Source organism: Melospiza melodia, chromosome 28 (assembly GCF_035770615.1).
Source record: "Melospiza melodia melodia isolate bMelMel2 chromosome 28, bMelMel2.pri, whole genome shotgun sequence".
In the NCBI taxonomy this organism is placed as follows: Eukaryota; Metazoa; Chordata; class Aves; order Passeriformes; family Passerellidae; genus Melospiza; species Melospiza melodia.
Window position 1 is genome coordinate 7687148 of NC_086221.1, and position 16051 is coordinate 7703198.

Consider the following 16051-nt stretch of genomic DNA (forward strand, 5'->3'; position numbering starts at 1 on the left):
AGCAGAAATGTCACTAAAGGTTCAGCTGGGCATGGAAGAAATGGTTTCCAAGGAAGGGAAGAGGTTGGGAAGAAAAACTGCAAAAGTTTTTCTTTCCCCACAGGTTTATTGACTGTCCCATCACTGCTGTCTTGCTCACCTCTCTGTGTCTTTGCATTAGTACCAGTCTGTCCTGTGAATGCAGCACATCTGATCTGCTTTGAGGTTTGTCCTCTGAGGTTTCTCTCCAGCACTGGAGCTTCAGAGCTTTATGCAAAGTAGCTGGGTTTAGTCTGGCCTTGTAATCTGGGGTGCTGCTGCTGGTGCCTCTCAGGCAGCCCTGGGACCTGCCTCCCCCTTGGCAGCTCCAGTCACAGAACTGGTGGTTTATGTGCCTGTGCAAGAGAGTCAACAACTACTTCACTGTCCTGGAATCTCTAACTCATAGGATCCAGGATGAGATAATCCCTCACATCACTTGATCCCAGTGAGGGCTGTGGCTGCTCCTGGCCTTCCTGTGCCTGTGGGAGGGACTCACCATCCTCACCAGGCACGGGGTACCTGGGACCCCCACACAAAGGCAAATGACTAATTCAGCCCTTTCCTGCCCAGTTCTGGTGTGAGGACAGACCACAAAGCCCAATGGGTGTTGGTGTTTGAAAATCCCCTGGTCAGGCTTGGTGCTGGAAAGGAGAAAGGAAAGCTGGGAGCTGAGTTGGGCTCTCTGTGCTGCTAACAGGTTACTTTTAGTTGGAGTAGAACTCACTGTTTTGCTCAGGAAAGGAGGGTTCTGCAGAGCAAGTGATTTCCTCTTCAGATCCAAACATCCTCCCTGCACTTCAGAGCCTCATTATCCGAGCGTTTCGCTGTATTGTTCCCTTGCAGCATCAATTTTTAGTTCTCAGTCTGAAGAGTTTCTTCAGCACTAAATGGAAGCAGTTAAAATTCACAAGCAATGCTGAGAGGGTGAAGGAATCCTAGGAAACCAAAGTTAGACTTGTTGGCTTGACAAAGTTTTTTGCTTCTGCAGTTGAAATGCTCATTCAGCTGTGACAAAGGTGAGTGCATGTTTGTGTGTGTGTGTGCACCCAGCACTTGGGATCAGTCAATTCTTCATGGTTTATGCAGGACCCTGGTACCTGATATTAAGGTTGCTGGGGCAGGAGTAGCTGGGAACCAGTGTCACATTTCTGGGGCAGCCAGTGCTCCACCAGCTCTGGCCACTCTGTGCTCAGTTCATTGCAAAGGAGACTTTTTGCTCAAGCTTTTTTTCCCCTTGCATAAACTGTTTATTTCTCTCCCCTGAGCAGGGAGGAGAGGTTAAACTCGGAAGCCACTAGGGAGGGAAGCAGTGGGTTTTTTTGGGAGCGGATTTTGGAACTCTCAGGTCGGTTGCAGTCCAGGCGTTTTCCCACCCTGCAGCCCGTGCCAAGAGCCGGGTGAGCAGCTCTAAATAACGCTCTGGCCTTTATGGAAAGGGATCAGATGTTCCAGGAGCCTCCGTCTCTGCTGCTCCCACCTCACTTGCTCTCTCTGCAGGATATAGTTAGCACTTCTCTTGGCCTTATATAGCAAGGCCTGATAGTTAGTGTTAACAGGAATAAAAAACACGGAGAGCTGCCAGATTGCGTAAATCGGGCCAGTGTTTGGAATTTCATAAATGCCATGACTTTGGGTACAAGTTGAGCACGCGGAACAATACGGAACTGTTCTCTCTTTAGATCTCTCCCTCCCTTGCTGAGGGAGAGAGCTGGAATTTTGCTGCTTCGTCCATGTTTTTGATTTCCCCCTCTTCTCTGCTTTCATCCCCTTGAAGACCACAGGAGGAGCAGCGGCGGCCGCAGCCAGGACTCTGCTGACAGCCAGGACATCCAGGTGCCAGAGCAGTTCTCAGGGTTGCTCCACGGCTCTTCTCCAATCTGTGAAATAAGCGAGGACCCTTTCAGGCTCGCTTCCTCCTCGGAGAAGGGGGACACCGAAGGCACGAGCCACCCTGCTGCTATGCAGCTGGAGGATGCCGAGCTAACGTCGTCAGGACCGGCCCGGAGCAGCTCCCCGGAGCCCACGCAGACCGCGGTGTACGCCACGGTGCAGCACGTCAGCCGGGCGGATCCCGCGGCCCTGGGCACGCCCCACGCGTGTGCTGAGCCAGAGGGGGACAGAGCTGCGGGCAGAGCCCACCCGGGCAGCAAACCCAAAGCCGAGCTCAAGCTCAGCCGCAGCTTGTCCAAGTCGGACTCTGACCTGCTGACCTGCTCCCCGACCGAGGACGATGCCATGGGGAGCCGGAGCGAATCGCTCTCCAACTGCAGCACCGGCAAGAAGCGGCTGGAGAAGTCCCCATCCTTTGCTTCGGAGTGGGATGAGGTAAGGCTGAGCTTGCTAAAGAGCCTCTGTGCCAGGAATGAGTGCAGCAGGAGCTCCCCTCTGCCACGCTGCCCTCAGGGGTCCTGGGTGGGTTCTGTGGTTTCTGCGAACTCTCACAAGGCAATAACAGGCACACGCTCACCTGGGAGTCTGCAAGGTGTTAAATGCCAAAAGATAAAGTTCATTGGAGTGGGGGAGTAGCAGAATTGCAAGCAGTTTCTAAGTTTTTTGCTCATATACAGGGTGTCCTGGTTTGAAAAAAGGAAGTGAGATTTTTTGGGATTAATGTGCGCTGTGCGCCAGTGTCGAGCAAAGCTTTGTATTCTTGTTCCTCTTCACCATATATGATGATAATGACAATATTTTCAATCCCCTTGAATGAACCTCCAAGACATATGCCCAGGGAGCATATATTTTCATGGGGGCACTGGCATTATGCCAGCTTCAAACCGTGACACAGGGCTTGGTTTCTTTTAGGCAAGCCAGATAGGTTTTCACATCCCCAAAATGAGAAAGACTTGATAACAATGCCCTTCGCCAGCCTGTGAATCAATCCTGATTTCCTCCTTCCACTTCTTCCCTGTTGATTGTCCCAATGTCTTAGAAGTGTTGTGCTGCTGGGGAGTGTGAGCAGTGCCCAGGGGTTCGTGGGGATGGAAGGAAGGCAGCAGTTAGGCTGGTTTGTGTGTTTGATAGCTCCTGCTCTCCTCCTCACACGCTCATTTCAGCGGCTGGTTAGCACTCACTTTATTATCATACCGGACGCCCACGGACAGTTAAATATTTCATGCTCAGAAAGTTGGCCCTGGAGAGCCACTGGGGCACGATTAAGTGTCCCTCTGAAATTCAGCACCGCAGCATTACTGAAACATTCTTTGGGGATGATTCTGTGCCGGGAGAAGTGGGGCTGCAGGAGAGATAAGCTCGGATGAACCACTCTTTGTACTCTGGAAAGGAACTGAAAGCCCTGGCGTGGTGCTGGGGGTGTGGAGCCGCGTGTGCCGGGCGTGGAAGCCCGGGGGAGGGTTGTGCCCCTGCACTGGCTGATGCTCAGCTGCCTCTCCAGCCCTAACTCAGAGAGAGAATTATCATCTGGGGAAGAGGGAGGTATTTAGAGATGCTAAAAGCAACGTGAGAACCCATCCCTCGGTCCGTTCTCTCCCTCCCCCTCACTCCCTGCTGGGTCTCAGGGTTGCCAAATAGATATTTTCCTCTGCAGCTGCTTGGGCTGGAGAGGCTTTGCTGTTAATTGCCCAGGTCAGTTGTACCATGGCTTAGGGAAAGGCTCTGCAGCAGGAGGTTCTTTGGAAGGGCTGGATAATTCCCTGTGCTTTTATTTGAGCTGTTTGCAGCAGACACTGAAAGGGCAGAAGCCTTTGGCACGAGTGCATTGGTAGCAGAGGTCAAGTGCTGAGCTGCCTGCACTGCCTCTGCTTCCTCTGCTCAGATGAACCCTCAGAGCTGCTTCCTCCTGCCTGTAAACAAATCCCTCATTTCCCCTGAGGCAGCCGGACAAGCCCCAGGAGAGGAATCTGCTTTTCCTTCCTCTCATGTTTAGGTGAGGAAATCACAGAAAGAATGTGAAAAATTCACATCTGTCTGCAGTGGGGCAAATCTCATTTTTTTTAAAGTCTGGCTGGTCATAGTGGCATCAGTGAGATTTAAACATAAATGTAGTTCTGTGGTTGTGTGTCAGATTAGTTCCCTGGATGGGATAATGCAGCTGCTCAGAGCTGGATGCACCTTGCAGCCTCTGCATTTACCAGGGCAATATAAACCTTGTTGAGCCATCCCTGTTAGCAATGGTTTGGCTTTCCCTCTGTGCTGGGGGGAAACAATGGCAGGTTTATATTATTCTGTTAGTTTTAATGGCCTTTATGCAGGTGACTGAGGAGGGAGGTGATCCCTGTGCAGCTCTCCCAGCTGAGGACTCTGCCTGCTGGCCTGGCCAGCTGTAGCTGTGTCTGCGCAGGGCACGGGGGCCTGGGAGGGATCTGTGCTGTCCCTGGACAGATGAGATCTGCAGCAGAGCCTGAGCTGACCCTGCTCTGGGCTCTGGAGGCTGACTGGGGACAGAAAATCTGCTGCTTGTGAGCAGAGGGTCACGTCCTTGCCCTGGCCGAGCGCTGCCAATGCCCTTTGTTGGAAGTGGAAGGTGCTGCTGGCTTTGCCAGAAGGGTGGGATGGGGAAGGAATTATTCACTTGGCAAAGCTCATCCCTGTTCCCAGTTTCAGCTCCCCTGTGCCAAGGAGCTGGCCCAGAGTGTTGCTTTGTGCTCTGTGCTGCCCAGGAGCCCGTTCAGCCCATGTCCCATCTGCTCCTGACCCCTGCAGCTGCTGCCAGGTGGGACTTCTGTGTGAGCAGGGCAGAAAAACTCTCACATCCAACATCCAGGCACTGCCCAGGGGGGAGAGGAGTGAAGATGCTCAGTCCTGCTCTGGTGGGGGCAAGAGGCGTGTGAGGGGATGCAACTCTCACTCAGCATAAATGTTTGGATCCTTCCAAACCTGTCTGTGGGCTGAAGGGATGGATTTGGTTTTTATCATTGGCTCATGAGTATTGAGCAGACAGGGATGAGTGGGGCAGCAGCAGCTCTCAGGGGTTTGGTACAGAACAACCTGGATTTGCATCTCTGAGGGAGGGAGGGGGGCTCTGGCCCCCAGCCCCCTTTTCAGGGCAGATTACCCTGCTTCTGCTCTGCCTTCCTGCTGTCCAGAGCAGCTCCAGACCTGCCCTTCAGCCTGGTTCATGCTCCAGCCTCTGAGCAGGGATTCTGCAGTCAAGGCCTGGGGCTGCTCTTCTGCCTCATAGGTGCTGGTAAGAAAAACGATCTGTTAAATGATCAGGGCAAAGAACAAGGAAGGCTGCTGGGAATTACCCTCAGACCTGGCTCCTGACATCCTCCACTCCCAGCTGCCTGCTGTCAAGTCATCTGTTCCAATGCTGAATTTCAGTTTTGGAGGTTCTGGTACCCATCTCACAAAATGAGGTTGTAGTTCTGTGTTCTAACCTAAGTGCTCCTAGGAAGAGATTAAACATCCTTCAAAAAAATTTAGGGAAATGAATAAAACATGCACATCACTTTAGGATTTTTTAGAAAAAAGAAGGTGCACAGTCCACCAGGTTTTTTTTTCCTCCCAAGTGAATTAGTTGAAGAACTAATGAGTATTCTGTAGCTAATTATGGCACTGGACATTCATCTCTGATGACTAACTGGAGTGGTGCTCCATGTCTCCTGTGAAAGGAATGCTTTGCATCTGCAGTAACCATGGATGAAGTATTTCACCAATTCCTGGCCCATTTTGGGGCTGTTGATGTCCCCTAAGGATGGATGCCAGGAGCAGATGGCACAGCTGTGGTGCTTCCACCTCAGGCTTGGAGCTGGGAAGGAGCTTGATGGAGATTGTGGCTGCCTTTAAACCTTGTGGGTTCCTTTAAACCTTGTCTGGACTGTTGGGTGCTGCAGCACCCTGTGGAATCAGTGTCTTAATTACAGGCTCACTGTGGAGGATTAACAACATTTGCATTGAAATGTCAAACTTTGTGGAAAGCTTTTGATGCAAAACCTGCCACCGCCTTTAAACACCCAGGAGTTGAAATTCAGAGCTGCCAGCCAGCACCCTTGAAAGAAAATGCAAATATTCCCCTTGTTACTCAGGAAGAGCTGCTGCTTTTGTGGCCTGGTGAAATTGCATGGTGTATAAAAGCTCTGCCTCCCAAAATGTTCCATTTATTCTCTTGGTTCAGGTGTTCAAATCTCAGCTTGCCCTGGGTTTGGCTGGTGGGACCAGGCAGGGTGGCTTCAATTGTCCCTGGGTGTCCCCTGCCCTCAGCTCACATTCCAGTTCCCCCTTTGCCTGAAATAGCTGTAATTCACTTTTGTCTAGGGCAGAAGCAGCAGTGGGGTCAGTATTTTTGGTTTTGATTCCGCTAAACAAGCATGGCCAGCAGGCTCTTAATCAGCTTAATTATTGGGCTGATTATTCCATTGTCTCCAGATCCCAATGTTTCCTCCTGGTTTTCCTGTGCTAAGGTCAGGAATTCTTACATCATCCCTCATGTCCAATCTCTTCTCTTTGCCCCCAGTGGTGAGATTTCCTCCAGCCTGATGAACTTTTTGAAGTGAAAGCTTTTGTGTTTCCACCATTTTTAAATGTGCTGCAAAGTCCCAGCCTGCTGGAATCCTGATCCAATGTGGAACTGAGCCAATCCAAGCCAGTGTAAGACAATTTACTGGTTTGACAGGAAAACCTGTGTGCTGAAAGGGCAGTGTAAAGACCAGGCATGCTTTGTTCCAGCAGCCAGGGCTGGACACAACAGGGGTTGTGATATTTGCCAGTGCAGCAGCTCCATCCACCTCTGTGTGTGTTTCTGGGAGCTTCTCAAGTGTGTGAACTCAATATTTGTGAATCAGGAGCTTTTGATTCTTGCGAGAATGATGGGATGTTTAGGTTATGTAACAGCCTTGTGATCGCTGGCATTTTGGGGACATTTTTGTTTTTCAGGAACAGAAATGTCCGGCCACAGTGTCCTGACTAAATCCAGTCCTTCATTATGTTCTCTTCCGCTTTACGTCCCATCTTCCAGCACTTCTGAAGCTTTTATTTTAAAAAATGTCTTTAAATCTCTCTCTCCAGCCTGGAGCAGCTTCACTGCTCTGCCCCACAGGCCAGAGCCAGTCTTACTTGAGAGCCTTATTGGTTTGGGGTTTGTGTAAGGAGGCAGGAATATGGACAGACAGTGAATTGATTCAAGCCTTTCTGGGGGGTTTGCCTTTTTTATTGACTCACAGTAGCCTTTGTCCAGTTCAATAAGCTACCAAAGATCAGTACCTAGAAAGAGAGGTCAGTTTGCCACTTAAACCAGAGGCCAGTGAAACCAGTGATCTGTTTTGGAAATCTAAAAGTTTATATATAAGACTGCAGTTAAAACAGGTAGCATTTGGAAGCAAAATGATAGGTATTTGCAGGAAACAGTACTGTAAAAATCTCCCCTGCTGTGGGCAGCTCTGTTGCTACGTTTGGCCATTCTCTTTATCATGTCAGTCTTGGGTTTTACTGTTTGTCAAAACAACATTGATATTTGGAGGGCTGTGATACTGCAGATCCATCAGACACTGTTGTGAAATTCAAGTTTATACCATGAGTTCCTTTTGGTACGTGTTTGGATTTGTAACTTTGGGATTTGTACAAAAACAGAGGCTGGAGAGTGGCGTGAAGCAACAGGCCCTGGTCCCCATCCAAATGAATTTCTCAGAGACCATATTAAGCCAGAAAATGTGTTTGCCTTTATCACTGGTGAGCAGTTGCAGGATGATTTGAAATAAATTCAGCAAGTCTCTGTGCTGTGGAAGGCTGCTGGGGGAGGATGGAGCACAGCAGCTCTGGGTACCAGTGCTCAAATGTGCCGTGAACAACTGCCTGGTGCAGTTTAGCTTTGAATTAATAAATGGAGCATTATGTTTTCCAGGCCTCTGGTGTTTGTTATGCTGAGTTCATACAGGCTGGTGTCTTTTGGAGACATGGAATGTATTGAGCAGTGAAATATGAGCCATGTGCTCCATGGGATGGCAATGGGAGAACAGAAGCTGAAGCATCATAAACTGAACCAGAAGTGGTTTATGGGCTGTCACCAACCTAGAAATGAGATTCATGGCCCAAATCCAAATTTTGCAGATTTGTACCTGTATTAAGGAGTCAGCAGGTATCATCCCAGATCCCTCTCTTGCTCCATCCCTTTCAGACATGCTGGTGGATGCTGCAATCCTGCTGTTCTTCTGCTCCAGGGTATATCCCAGCTGAGTCTGAGCAGCCTCCCTTCCTCCTTCAGGGGTGAAATATCAATCAGTCACGTGAGGTTTGCTGTGCTATTGGTACAGAATGGAAATGTCAGTGACTCTGTGCTGCCACAGCGTCCTCTGCCAACCTCACATGCCCATAGTTCTCCCCTGGAGTTTAGAGCTGACCTGCTGGGCTCTGATGGGGGTGCTCACATCATCACTGGGGGTTTGCTGTGCTCAGAGGGGTTTGAAACTGTAGAAGCAGCTTGTTTGGGGGTTCTTTTTTTATTATAATTTGAAACCAAATCTGCCCCATCCCCCAGCTGTTAAAGCTTGGAAATAATGAAGTCTTAACTCCTGACACTCTCCTGGAATTGCAGAAATTTAAAAGACTGATAACCTTTCTACCCAACTTTGTAAGTAGCTTTTGAGACGGAAATCTGCTGCTGGAGCTGCTCTTGTGTGCTGAGCCTGAGCCCCAGGCAGGTTTGTACAGTAGGTTATGAACCCTCAGTAATAAGGATTTATAATGGGAATCCTGCTATATTCTTAATTATACTCCTGCTGCAGGGTGTCATTATAGTGCACTAATGCCCTCCATATGGCAGATAGTGTGTGCTTGGTTCTGTGTGGTTTTATTTAATTACAGACCTTTATTTGAGTAACTCCTCTGCCCAGAGTCTGAGGCCTGTGCAGGTGCACTGCAGGTCCTCTTCTGGTGCTCAGGAATCACTGGTGATTTTTAAGCTGAGAGTTTGGGAGGGGGCCACAGAGGAAGCAGAAGTCATTGACCCACACAAGGTAAGAGGCCCTGGCACAGGGTGCCCAGAGCAGCTGTGGCTGCCCCATCCCTGGAGGTGTCCAAGGCCAGGCTGGACAGGGCTTGGAGCACCCTGGGATAGGGGAAGGTGTCCCTGCCCATGGCAGTGAGTGGGTCTGGATGAGCTTTAAGGTCCCTTCTAACCCAAAGTGTTTGAGGATTCTGTGATTTTAGTTCTCTCAGGGTGACCTTGCTGTGTCCTTGGCAGCCTGTGATGCTGCGTGCAGAGACTGAGAACAAACTTCTGTATTTGCATTGCTGGTGAGTGTAAGGTGAGGTTTATAAAGCCCCTTTCAGAAAGCTCCAGGAGCATCAAGGTGCCTCCAAAACTGGGTGTCACCCTGACAGAGTGATGATCAGTCTGGTGCTGCCCAAATGAGGCTCCTGCCCTGTGTTGTGTGAAGCTCTTTGTTCTGGGGACTAAAGCTCTGGGGCTGCTTTAATGGCCCTCAGTCTGAATGGATTCATTGGCTTCAAACTTCAGCAGTGGCTGAGGAAGAAGAGCTGGAGAGGTCAGTGTGGACACCATGGCCTGGCATCCATCAGGGCAGGGTGTGGAGTGGGGAGCAGAGGCTCTGCAGGGCACTGTGTGCCCGTGGGGACAGGGGGGTCACTGCCCTCTGCACAGCTGTGTCCCTGCTGCTCCTGCAGGCTGGCATCAGAGAGGAGGACACATCCTGCCCACGTAAGGAGCCACTGGCTGCTGCTGCCATGAGCACTGTGAGGTGGGGAATCACTGTGCAGGACTCTCCTCCTGTCCTGCAGCAGGACAGACCCCAGCATGCCATGAGGCTGGCTTGGCCTCGCTGGCCTTCTGCAAACAAATGTCTCTTCCTGTTAGCAGAACTGTGCTCAGGATGGTTTGTTTTGAGTCAGGCTCTGTTTTGGAGGCACTGGCCAGTTGCTATGTTCCCTGATTGCCTGGAAGAGCTCACCCCAGCCCTGGCTGGACTCTCAGACCCACCCAGCTCCTTTTTTTGGGACATTTGTGTCTCTCACCAAATGTAGGCAAATGTGAAACTAAGTCCAAGAGCTCCAATCCTGGTAACTGCTCCACAGCTCCTTCCAGGCACATTCCTGCTGTGGGGTTAATGAGGGGCACTCTGCTCTCCTTGAAGCCTTTCCTTCTCCCAGAGTGCTTCAGCTGTGCAGGAGTTTCTCCTTCCCTGCTGGGGCTTGAGGGCTCCCTGTCTGTCCCACGTGGAGCCACTGCCCCTCTGCATCAGAGATAACAGATATGGTTCTATTAATTTAGAGGGTGGAAGCATTTTATGGTTTTATTTCTGTGGCTGTAAAACAAATAAACCATAAAATCCCCACCCCAAATCAACCCCACAGCACAACCAGAGATGGGCACTTGGTGCTTCAGTGGAAAAATACAGGTTAAGCCAAAACAAATCAGAACTGTGTGTTCAGGCTACAACTAAGTCTGAGCTGTAATGCTATATTTAAACATGGTATTTTTGTATTTTAATAATTAACCAGTGGGAAAGGACAGCCTAAAAAACTGTAGTCTAGGCTGTTTTCAAGGTATCTTCTCTTCAGCCCCGTGTCCATGCTGGAGTGCAGCTGAGGAGAGGCTGCAGAGGATGGGGATGCTCTAAAGCTTTGGTTCCCTCTCTAGGTTTGTCCTTCCCCTCATGCTTCTCTTTGCAGCCTCCTAACAGTTAAATCAGGCTGGTCAGCCATAAACCCGTGTTTGAAGTGGTGTGTGAGTCTGTTTGAGGTGTTTGCCTCTGGTGGAGAGCCGAGGGCAGGGCAGGATTTCCCTCTGCAGTAATGGTAACAGCTGGGACTGTGACCAGCACTTGGCAAAGCAGGGCTGGGAAAGGTAAATCCTCTGCCACGTGATTGTTTCATTTCCATTCAGTTTTATATAGCACAAGGCAATTCCCTGCTTTTGAGGAAAGGTCGTGGGTGTTTCAGTGCTCCAGAGGCACCTGCAAGTCCTCAAGGCAGGGTTGGGACTGCAGAGCTGGCAGTGCTGGGGGCTGAGCCTGGACAGCATCAAATCTCTCTCAGATCAGGAGAGAGCAGCACGATGGAAACAAAGGAACTTGGCCTCAGAGTTAATTTGCAATTTGAATCCAGCTAGAGATTCCCAGACAAGCTCCAAGAGCAGCTCCAGCTCAGAGATGTTCCTTGTCCTGGAACTGTTGGGCACCAATCTGCAAAGTTTAATGTCCTTAAACTTCTGGAGCTTCTGATGTTTTCCCAAGCTGATTTTCAAATCTCTCAGTAAATGGGTGTTAATTGTATTTCAAGCCCAACAGAGGGGCTCATCCTCATGGTTTTCCAGGGGCAGAGGACCTGCATCCTTAAAAGCTGTCACAGCTCACAGCACTGCCTGGTCCCTGGTGAGATTTAACCCTGCCAGTGCAGTGCCTGCTGCTCCCTGCAGGAGGAGAGGCTTCTGGAGATCTGCCTTGGCAGGAGCCTTGCAAGAGCTCTTTTTGTTTCACCAGAACCCCTCTCTGGTGGGGCTCAGCTCCAAGCTGCCCCTGAGGGTGCATGGCAGGCAGGTCCAGCCCCTTGCAGCATCCCCAGGAGCTGCTCACAGCAGTGGGGAGTCGTGCAGCTGCACCAAACACAGCATCACTCTGGGAGCCAGGCAGGGCAGAGGCAGCCAGGGGTGAAATCCAGGGCAACTTGGACTCCTTCCCCAAGTATGTCCTTAAATGACCAGGAGGAAAAAAGTTGAGTAAGAGTTGAGGTTCATTCCCCCACTCTGTGGCCAGTCACTTTGCATTCAGCAGCAGCCACTCAGAAGTGCCTCACAGGGGTGTTTGCTTGGGAGATTTCCTTTTGGGAATCTTACTGGAGGCATTTTTTTCTTTTTTTTTTATTTTCTGCTGAGTTTTAGACTGAAGACTGGGGGTAGGCAACCAGCCCTGAGCCTCTCAAGTGTGTTTCTCTTTGTGCAACAGTGGAGTTCAGTGCTGAGTATTGAAGGCTCTGAACTGACCAGCTGAGCTGCAGTTTGTCTTTCCTCTTACAAACTAACCTGGGAATTGTCAGCTCTCCCTCTGCACCACTGCATTGGAAGCCTCAGTTTACAAATTCTGCTCAAAAATTACTTGAAAAGTTTCTCTTCTCATTTAGGGAAGTCTCCTGAAAGTTCACTGGGAATTGCAATTAATTTATTCTTTCGTGTGTGTGGCAAATGCAGCCATTTCTGTGCAGCTCTTAAGAGGACTCAGACCCATTCCAGCAGAGTTTGAACCTTTTCTTCCTCACTGCCTGAGGTTTGTCTGGAGCTGATGGAGCTGTCTCCTGCTCCCTCTCCTGGGTCCTTCAGGCATTTGCCCCGTGATGCTGTTATCCCACACAATCTGTTTTCAAACCCTTTGGAATCACCTGCTCCATGCATGCCATTGGGAAATATGGTGGTTTAAAAAACAAATCAAGCCAAAACAAAAATGTCCAACAGTCCAGAGTGTGGGGAAGCTGAGCTCCCAGTCAGCTTGCTGGGAAGGAGGGGGTGAGAGCATTGCTGCAGTTTCACTGCTGGTGTAGGGGGCTGTGTGCTCCTGCAGGGTGAGGGAGGAGTTTGGGGCTCCCTCTCACCCCCAGGCTCTGCTGGGGGATGCTTTTGTTGAAGCTTTTTATTGCCAGGCACTGGCAGGTTGTGGAAGGGAAGGCTCTGCAGAGCCTCAGCCTCTCCACATCCCTTGTGGTCCATCCATCCCAACAAAGACTGCCCAGGCAGGGTGTCCAGGGAACCTCTTCTGCTTCAGAGATACCTTAACATCCTTTCCTGCATTTCTTCAGCTGTCACGTGGGAGGTGAAATCCTGAGCTGCTTTTACCTTTTCCTGAAGCTTTATTAATAATGTAACACCTGCTTTTTTTCTTTATTTCCAGATTGAAAAGATCATGAGTTCCATCGGCGAAGGCATTGACTTTTCCCAGGAGCAGCACAGGATCTCAGGTAGGGTACCCAGCCTGTGTCTGTCTGTCTGTCCTGGCTGTGCTCTGCACACAAACAAGGTGCTGGCTCCTGTGTGTGGATGTCTTTTACCTGTTTGGCCCTGGGAGGGAGAGGAATGCTCTGGCACAGGAGGAGCAAGACCTGGGTTCCCACATGATGCTCAAGGCTGCTGCCAGCAATTTTAATTCTACACTCCTTGGGAAGATTCCTTTAATTTTACAGAATGCAGCTGCAGGATTTTCCTCCCAGCTCTTTCCCTGAGGGCAGCAGCTGTGCTGGGCAGGGCTGGATGGTGCCAGTGTGGGTGCCATGGGGGCCATGCCCTTTGCATGTGGCTGATGTGCCAGGTGCCTCAGGGACTGGGCATTTCTAAATGCACCTGAAAAAGGCTCTTGGACAACCCTCAAAATGTGAATTCCCTTCTCTGCCTTTGAGTTTTGAGCAAAAGCAGAACTCAGGCTTGCTGGAGAGCTGCCACCACAGGGGATTCTGTCCTTTTAAATCCTTCACCTCCAGCCTGCTGCAGCAGAACAGCCCTGACTCTGGATGGGCAGCAGCTCCTCCTGATGAGATGCTAATACAGATCTGCACACACAGCTCACACGGGCTGTGACAGAGCTCACATCATCTCCATTTGTCACTCAGGTTTTTGCTTAGGTGAGGAGGAACCCGCTGTTCCCAGTGGGAGTTCAGCCTGATTCAGGCTCTGCATTCCAGGATCAGATGGCTTTGCAGAGGAGTTGAGGCTGTGTGGGTTTGCTCCCTGCTCTGACAGCCCTTCCCACACCGGTTCAGGCTGTGATGGATCAATAGCAGCAGGGAAAGGTCTGACATGGAGGAGAGAGGCAGAGCCAGGGCTCCTGCAGAGCAAAGGCAGGATTCCAGAATGTGGAGCACAGGGGGAAGGATGGAGCTGAGAAATAGGAGTTTGTTTCAGCCAGAAGTTGTGATCAGGATCTTGCCAGGAGGCACAAGTACTGTGATTCTTCTCTTCTTGTATCATCCTTGTAACACACAAATATCAGGTGTATTTGGGGCATCTTCGTTTTCAGCCTGGAATGTTTTAGGTGTCTGTTCTGTTTTTAAAAGAAACTCTTCCATTCCCTCCCTCCAAATACTTCCCTCTCTTCATTTTGTCATGACTTGAAAGGATTTTGTTAACAGAAAACCTGCACTTGATATCACTGTAGGTTTCCCTTTTGAAAGCAGAAATGTATTTACAAGTGCATGCAAGGCTGAATAGAGTAAATAATTTTAAAAATTAAATGCGGGAGCTCAGGAGAAGGAGCTGCTGTGGTTTCATTCCCTCTGCCAATACCCCGACAGCTCCCAGGAATGCTGTGGTAGGCAGCAAGCCCTTCCTCACCTCTCTCTTGATAAATTAATTCTGAGCCAGCCACAAATCACTTGGATCTGTCGGAGCAAACCTGTGACATCATTTTTTTAAAACCCCCAAGCCGCGTTGTCCATCATGGAGTAAATACTGAGGAGTCAGTGATTTCCACTGGAGAGTTGCGGAGCCACTGCCTCCCTCCCGGCGGGTGGGAGCACTGGGAGGGGGGAGAGGATGAGGAGAAGGGAGGGACAGCCAGGGGCTCGCGGCTCAGACAAAGCCGCCGCCGCAGCCGGCGGAGCGCAGGGACCGCGGGGAGAGGATAAAGGATGGAGGGGAGGATGGAGACCCGGAGAGAGGCAGCTCCTGGCACACAGTCAGGGCTGAGCTGCTGCCCCGGGGCATGGGCTGGCTCCGGGCAGGGGGGCAGAAGCCTTTTGTGATCTGCGCTGGAAGGACTGGCCGGCGCTCCTCAATAGCGGCGCTCCCGAATACCGACACGGGAGCAGACAGCAGGAATTACCCCAGGGACCTGCAGGTGACACCGTGAGCTCTGCGTGTGCAGCATTGCAGCACAGTGGGGAGGGATGGCTGGAAGGTACCAAAGTGCTTCAGCTGACCTGAAGGTTCAGAGGAAGCGAACGGGGGTCTCCTGATCGTCCTTTTCTTTGCATCCATGCTGGAAACAGACGTGCCAGGGAGCCTGGAAATCTGCCTGTCTTGCATAGCAAATTCCCTGGTGAAAAGGAGATCTCTGAACTTTTTTTTGGTCATACTTAAGGTCTTGAGCTTTACTAGAGGAAAGTAACAAGTCACTGGACTCATCCCAGGGATGAGGGAAGGGAGAGCTCATCTGCCAGGGCTTCCATAGGTGTTGTGAGGAATCTCCTTTATCAGAGGCTGAGGGGGAGGTGCCAGGGCATGGCTCGGACTTGAGCTGCTGCAGGAAGAGGAGAGAGTGTGCTTGCATTTGCTTTTTTCCTCTTGCTGTGGGCTCGGAAGCAGGGAACCGAAATGCCTCCTTCCTGCAGAGCTGCTCCCCGTCTGAGCGAGGGGCTCCGTGCGGCGGCTGCGCTCGGCTGAAGAAAATGAAGGAAGGGCAAATCCAGGTGCGTGCCCAGCACCTGGCAGGACCAGCAGTGTAGGGTGAGAACCATCCTGGCTGTGCTGTCACACGGTGCAGAGGTGGGGCTGGGCTCTCTGGGGCCAGCGTGCTGGAATGCCAAGAGGTCCGGGCAGCGTGCTGGAATGCCGAGCGATCGGATCGCTGGTAAATGACAGAGCCAGGGCTGCCAGACGTGAGCCTGGGGTCCCCATAACACAGAAACGGCGAGACCAAGCCCCTGCCATGGTTTGCCTCTCTCAGGACTGCTGGGGAGGAAGAGCACAAGCCCTTCCTCTCGGCTGCTGCAGTCTGTGCTTCCTTTGTCTTGCGTGTCTTCCCGCGGCCAGCCGCTCTGCCTGGGCTCCTGCTGCTTTCCCGAGCATCCACCGTGTCCGAGCTGGCTCGGCTGCATGAAGCTGTTTCCTCCCAGGCTGCTCCGTGCTCCCCGCTGAGCCGGGGCTGTGTCCAGAGGTGTGTGGATGAGAGGACTGGCACGGCTCCGCTCCCTTCCCTCGCACCTGCGACTGCCTGGGAATGCCTCGGGTGGAAGTTTGCCGCTCTCCTCCCGCCCCCTTCCGCTGAGCCGAGGAGTGGATCCGCATCCCCACGGGGTTGGGCTTCATGTGCTTGCCTGGCGAGGAACTCACGAGCCCTGACAGCAGTGCCTGTGATCTCAGCGCCCCGGCAGCGCCTCTGAATCTCTGCCCGGGCGAGGAGTTTCTTTTCTGAGCGTGAAC

General features: G+C 51.3%; 1 protein-coding gene across 7 annotated transcripts in view; it reads left to right on the top strand.

The window, feature by feature from the left end:
- Positions 1-16051, top strand: part of ANKS1A (ankyrin repeat and sterile alpha motif domain containing 1A) — a 74072-nt gene that overhangs the window by 35402 nt on the left and 22619 nt on the right. For 6 of the 7 annotated variants that reach the window (XM_063177903.1, XM_063177904.1, XM_063177905.1 and 3 more), the window contains 2 exons: positions 1796-2346; positions 12810-12876. In XM_063177903.1, the coding sequence (XP_063033973.1) occupies positions 1796-2346; positions 12810-12876 (618 nt within the window). Of the gene's footprint in view, positions 1-871; positions 1038-1795; positions 2347-12809; positions 12877-16051 lie in introns of those variants that run through there. The other variant, XM_063177909.1, reaches the window with a different exon arrangement.